Genomic DNA, 6,461 nt, shown 5'->3' on the forward strand with positions numbered 1-6,461 from the left:
ACTGGGTGAACTGGTACTGACTGTGGGTGTAGGACTGGGTGAACTGGTACTGACTGTGGGTGTAGGACTGGGTGAACTGGTACTGACTGTGGGTGTAGAACTGGGTGAACTGGTTCAGGTAGGAGCAGAGTTCAGATGGAAAATGTTTTGTGGGTTCGTCCAGGAAGCAGAGTGAGGACACGGGCCAGCAGCGTGGAGACAGAACCAGAACCTGAACCTCCGCCTCCTCCTCTGACTCCGCCCACTCCTCCTCCATCATCTACAGCAACAACAACAGGACAAACGGATCAAACTCAGACCTGTGAACCAGACTTTCAGCAGGATTTAAATTCAAACTGATTTTATTCTCAGATGAACTCGACGAGGTGTCGTGGGTTTTTCAGACCTGGTCGTGCTCTTGCAGGCATCGGTCCAGCTGCTGCAGGCGGTACAGGTGGAACTCCTGCTGCAGCTCGGCGGACTCACTCAGGTTCTTCAACATCTGCTGAGGGAAGCGACTCGGGAAGCAGCTGCCGATCTGATCGATGACAGCGCTCTCCAACCACACGTTACCCTGAGCCAGCAGCCGGTCGCCCAGGTAGTACCTGCAGAGACAGAGAGGCAGTGGTGAGCTTGGTCCACGCCACCTGTCATCAGTCTGCTGTGTCGGCGTCGTGGCGTTCAGACCTGTAAAAGTGTTCGAAGGTGTTGGCAAGCTCCAGGCCCGATAGGAAGAGCATCGGCTCCAGAAACTGCTGCAGCCGCTCCAGAGTCTCCACGCTGCTGGACGCCGCTCCGCTCGTCTGGATCATCTGGTCGATGTACTGAGCGAAGCGCTCGCTCACCTGCACGACACACATCACAGCGTACAGGTCAGAGTATTTTCATTTCTGATTTATTTTCTCAGTGAATCGTTTCGTCTTTAAATGACTTTGACGGTGACGACTAAAAAAGTTTTCAGTTATCGGGCTCTAAAAACGTTACCAAACGATGTACCGATGTGTTTCAGCAAATATTGAAGTATTAAAGGGTCTCAGGGAAATATCTGTGGTGTCACATGCTCAGTGTAAATGGTCACATGACCAGAGCTGTTTACTTCCTGGTTGCACCATGAGACGAGCTCGGCTGCGTCAAAGCTTCAAACAGAAGGTCAGTAAAGTTTGTAACATGAAGACAGAGGTCTCTGGGACACGTCGTCTCTCAGGTGTCTGCTGTTGAATCAGCTTTGTTCAGTGACGTCACAGAGTTAGTGAACATGCTGAAGATGAATCTAAATGTACTTCTACACACACATAGTTCTTATTCTGCCAAACCTTCTGCTCCTCTGTTTCAGTTTCACTCTGAGTGAAGTTTTCATATGTGTGATCTTGGTGAGACGAGACGTACAACCTCACAGTCGTCCCTCAAAATCAAACAGATGCTTTCCTCAGTGAAGGTGACGGGTCAGATAGAGACTCTGAGGGAAAGACGGCCCGTTGATTTCATGTGCTGAACTTATACAACCACATCATGACAGGAACAACTTTATCAGAGATGACGACCTCCCCCTCCAACCTGTTCTCATTCTGTCTTCAAATACCGCCGCTTTGTCAAGGATTTCTGACGCCAAAAGACACCTTTCGTAGCAGAATGATTCACGGACAGGCACAGAGTTTTAACTGCTTAAATAACTGAGCTGAGATATTTGTTTGATGACTGCATGGAGATTATATTCATTTGGTCAATAAATGGTACAACACATTATCCCCCCATAAAACACTAAGGGTCATCAGTGACAGACGATTTGGAGAGTTGTATGTATGTTTAGGCTTAAACAGGTTAAACATCCAAAAACTAAACATATTCAGTTTATGATCACATGAGACAAATTAAAAGTGTAAATCTTCACATCTGAGAGGAGGGAAGCAGGAAGTCTGAGGAAGTAAAGCTTAATATGAACCATAATCAAACCAGCTGAAGATTAGTTTTTTATATTCAGGATGAGCTCACTGAGTTTAGGTCGTCTTAACTCTTCAGGGCTTTAATAAACCAGGTTTAAACTTTTAAAGGTCTAAATGTATCTGAGCCTGGTGTCAGTCTGAGTTAAACCAGAGTTAATCCTGACTTACGTGCATGGTCTTGAGGATGGAGAGCTGCAGCAGGGCGGCAGAGAAGCCCTGTCGGAGGGCGAGGACAAAGGCGGTCTGCTGTCCGAACAGCTCCTCCATGGCATTCTTCAGCCGCAGGTACAGAGTCCGGTAACGCTCCACAAAGTCCGGCAGACTGCAGCTTGACTCCAAAAACTTCTTCACCTGAGGGGGGCGGAGTCAAGTTCAAGTCTGAGGAGCAGAAATGTCTGACCCAACAGAGCAACTGTAAGGCTGTTAGAAATCACCTGTCGCTGTACCACTCCCTGCCAACAGAGGGCGATGCCTGCAATGCTGCTGCTGCTCTTCACTTTAGGCTTGGCTGAGGAGGAGGATGACGACGAAGAGGCGGCAGCGGTGTCTTTGTTTTTACCCTCCTTCCCGTCTGAAAGACAAAGGTTAAAAGGTTTACCTCCTGCAGGACGCCAGCGGTCGTTGAGTGAAATCATAAAAATGAAATGATAAACTGCAGCCAGAAACGTAAAGAGAAAGCAGAGCCTCTGTTCTGTCCTTCTTTTCCATCTGAAAAGAAACCACGTCAGTGTCTCTACTCAACATGGGAACAGGAAGTCAGCCGTCAAAATAAGAGTAGTCCAAACTGAAAGAAAAAGATGGAGTGTAAACGCGTCCTGATGACGACAGCTTTAATGTTTGAGTTCAGACAAGGACGAGGAAGAGTCGGCCGGCGCCCCCTGCTGGACCGCCTCATCATCATCAGGTTTAGTGTCATGCACACACGCTGTTCACACCATCCTGCTGACACTAACACTCACTACAGCACAGAGTGTGGATTAATGCGCTGCTGAAAATAGTCCCCAAACAAACAGTCACAGTTTCCTGTTTGTTAGAATAAAAACTGTGACAGAGGTCAAACTAACACAGCTGGAGTTCATGTCTGTTAAAAAATATTCTCTAAATTATGTAATTAATTCATTTAACGCTTTGAACTCTGCGATACAAACGGTCATCCGGTGCCTGCGCTGGTATTTCTGCTTATTGTGATGTCATTTCCTGAAGTTTCTTCAAACACTTCACCTCCCTGACGTCAGTACAACCTGAGCTGACAGGTTCTGGAAGTCATTAAACCAGAATCACTCATAAAAATCATAGTTTTTGAGATATGATCAATTTAATGAGCAGAAAAAAGGCACTGTGATGGATTCATCACTCATTTCTCTGGCGCCATCAAACGTAACGTTGCACAATGACATTATTACGAGCGTACAACCTGATGGCGTGAAGACAGCAGCTTTAGCCTTCAGCTACAAAAAGAATCAATGTTGTAGCTATTATATCAATTTAAACAGGATTATGGAAACAGCGATCTCCTGTGACTGCTTTAGGAAAAATTCAGGACAAATTCCACCATAATTTCAGCAAAATATCACGTCAGCACTGCAGGTAAGGTAACGTAACAGGTAAGGTAACGTAACAGGTAAGGTAACGTAACAGGTTAGGTAACGTAACAGGTAAGGTAACGTAACAGGTAAGGTTACGTAACAGGTTAGGTAACGTAACAGGTTAGGTAACGTAACAGGTAAGGTAGCGTAACAGGTAACGTAACAGGTAAGGTAGCATAACAGGTAACGTAACAGGTAAGGTAGCGTAACAGGTAAGGTAGCGTAACAGGTTAGGTAGCGTAACAGGTAAGGTAGCGTAACAGGTAACGTAACAGGTAAGGTAGCATAACAGGTAACGTAACAGGTAAGGTAGCGTAACAGGTAAGGTAACGTAACAGGTAAGGTAGCGTAACAGGTTAGGTAGCATAACAGGTTAGGTAACATAATAGGTAAGGTAACGTAACAGGTAAGGTAACGTAACAGGTTAGGTAACGTAACAGGTTAGGTAACGTAACACGAGGTCATGACACAGAAAACAGAAGCCTGAGCTTTCTGCTGCAAAAAGAATCAATGTTCTTTCTGTTACTGTTCTTATTCTAGCTCTCTTTATACAGACTGATTCAAACAACGACCTCCTGCTGCCGTCACGGGGAAATTTCTGCGTAATTCCAGCAAAATATTTTCTTTGCACTGCACATAATGTAGCGTAATGACGTCATTATGAGTGTACAACGTTATGACGGGGAAGACAGAAGCCTAGAGGCTAAAGCACACTGGCAGCAAATGGCGCATGTCAACAACTACGCCCTGATTATTTTCAACGTACAATGCCTCACCTGCGGCAGCTAGACGCACATCAGCACTCCTGGACTCGCTGCCCCACGACACTTCACGCCACTGTCCTGTTATCAGCCTCGCCGCCCCCTGAATTAAACACATTCCCCCCACTCGCTCTCTGCTCGTACAGAGCAGCTCTTCTTCTCTCTTCAACATGTTTGTATAAAGAGAACTCTGTAGCTGTTGCTGTGTCTTGTGTGTGACGAGGAGAGACTCCAGAAATATCCCGAGCTAAACGACCCACGGTCCCGTCATTATAAAGACAACAGCCACAAAGATACTTCCTGAGTCACAGCTCTGGAGATCAGCTCTTCAGGTGAGGAATTAACTTTAATTGGCAGCTGTCCACACATGATCTGAAGCTGACGCAGAGGAGGAGGAAGAACACATCTGTCAGTGACAATGACTGTATGGTCGTCTCTTGACGAGCTGCAGCGCAACGTGTCTGGTGTGTACGAGGGGCGGCACTTGACATGTGTCATATGACACATCACACCGGCGTGTTGTCAGCGTTAGCTTTCTGCTGCTAGAAGAAGGAATGCTCTGACTCTTATGAATTTTATTTCAGATGAATTTAAACAGATCCATGCCAACATGGAGCTCCTGCGGCCGTCCACAGGATGTCTGTTCTTTAAAGGGTTAATTATTCAGTGGCTGATGATCATCAGCTCCTGACAGCTGGTTTTTGGAACTAAGTACATTTACTCAAGTAATGGAGTACAAGTTTATCCTTGTACCTGAAGTACATCATTTTACTGCTCTCCATTTTTCTGAGGGATTCACAGTGTTCAGAGGGACCCAACAGGAGAACGACCAAACTACAGAACAACACCAAGCTTGAACATCAGCAGGTCATCTGAGACGTGGACGGCTCAGTTGTGAGGTCAAACAGCAGGGGGCGACGTGACGTCTTCCTGTCCTCATGTGGACGTATGAGATGTTACAGAACAGAGCGTAAACAAAGAGAATGTCTCTGAATGTCTCAGCTGTTACTTACTCTTCAGCTCTTTGCTTCGGTTGAGACCTTCTGAAAACAAAATACACTCTTTAAACATCGACTGCAAACACTCAGAGGTTTTATCATAAATTCATCTTACACACGTTTTAATGTCTCTCATCAAACATTTTCATTCACTGCACTTCACCACAGAGGACGCACGCTGCCAAAATCAAGTTATTGAATAAGTTATTTATTCTTTCTTTACTTTTATCTTCATCTTTATGAATAATGTCTTCTTTAATATACTTTTACAATCTTATTTATTAATTTTACTTATTATATGTGCAGTAACTCTGTGCCAGACACTTCTTTTCTCAAGGAACCAACAAAAAAATTACAAATAAAATAAAACATATTATTAGAAAATATACAGGCGTTAACTGATTGATAAAATGTGACATAAACTGATGTTTCTGTTTTGTTTTAATTCACTCCTTTATTTACCTTTGTAATAATTCCCCTATTTGTTTACTCTCCTATTAGCCTACATTTATTTGTAATATTATTTTTGGTACATTTAACCCTTTGAAACCTGTTTTTTTCCTGCTGCATTCAGACGCCTTTCACAAACATCTGAACCTTTGAAACTGGAGCAAATCTGTGTGATTTTTTTCCCAAAGCGGGGAACATTTCTATGACTACAGACGGTTTTAATTTTACGTTGTGTAGAAACATGTTTCATTTTAACTTCGCTTCGAGTGGAGGGAAATTCAGGAAGATCAGTTTACAGATTGTTTCCACCTATCTACAACTCGAGTCTTATTCTGTCATTTAGACCATCGTTCAGGTGTCTTTACAGTGATGTCACCATTATGATGTCACCTCTGAAATACCTAAGTGTGAGTTCAGTGCTGTTAAACTGGATCGGCAGACTCACTTGATTTGACGGGCGGTTTGAGTTCCTCGCCGTCCGGTCGGCTGGTGTCCACGTGGACCAGCAGGTGTGTGAGGCGTCTCACTCTGGAGTTAAAGATGGCCGCCCGGCTTTTACAGCGGCGTGCTGACTCAGCGTTGTCCAGGTACTCACTGAGCAGCCAGGCCAGAGGGCTGGATGCAGAGGATTCTGGGTAAACACAGAGGGAGCAGATCTAACCGGTGGCAAAGAGGACACGTTAGCACTGTGAGGACGTTTTGGTCGGTCCTCTCAGTGTGAAGCTGTGTGTATTAGTGAGTGTGTAC

The 6,461-nt window shown here is 44.9% G+C and overlaps 1 protein-coding gene across 1 annotated transcript in view; it reads right to left on the minus strand.

The window, feature by feature from the left end:
- The window catches only part of LOC126406355 (cullin-9), a 53,590-nt gene that overhangs the window by 22,892 nt on the left and 24,237 nt on the right, over positions 1–6,461 (minus strand). Inside the window, exons 22-28 of the mRNA XM_050070562.1 lie at positions 6,160–6,370; positions 5,280–5,309; positions 2,354–2,490; positions 2,088–2,270; positions 667–824; positions 386–584; positions 88–259 (exon numbers count right to left, since the gene is read on the minus strand). Of these exons, the coding sequence (XP_049926519.1) occupies positions 88–259; positions 386–584; positions 667–824; positions 2,088–2,270; positions 2,354–2,490; positions 5,280–5,309; positions 6,160–6,370 (1,090 nt within the window). The remainder of the gene's footprint in view (positions 1–87; positions 260–385; positions 585–666; positions 825–2,087; positions 2,271–2,353; positions 2,491–5,279; positions 5,310–6,159; positions 6,371–6,461) is intronic.

The sequence above is a fragment of the Epinephelus moara genome, chromosome 19, assembly GCF_006386435.1.
Source record: "Epinephelus moara isolate mb chromosome 19, YSFRI_EMoa_1.0, whole genome shotgun sequence".
NCBI classification, from domain to species: Eukaryota; Metazoa; Chordata; class Actinopteri; order Perciformes; family Serranidae; genus Epinephelus; species Epinephelus moara.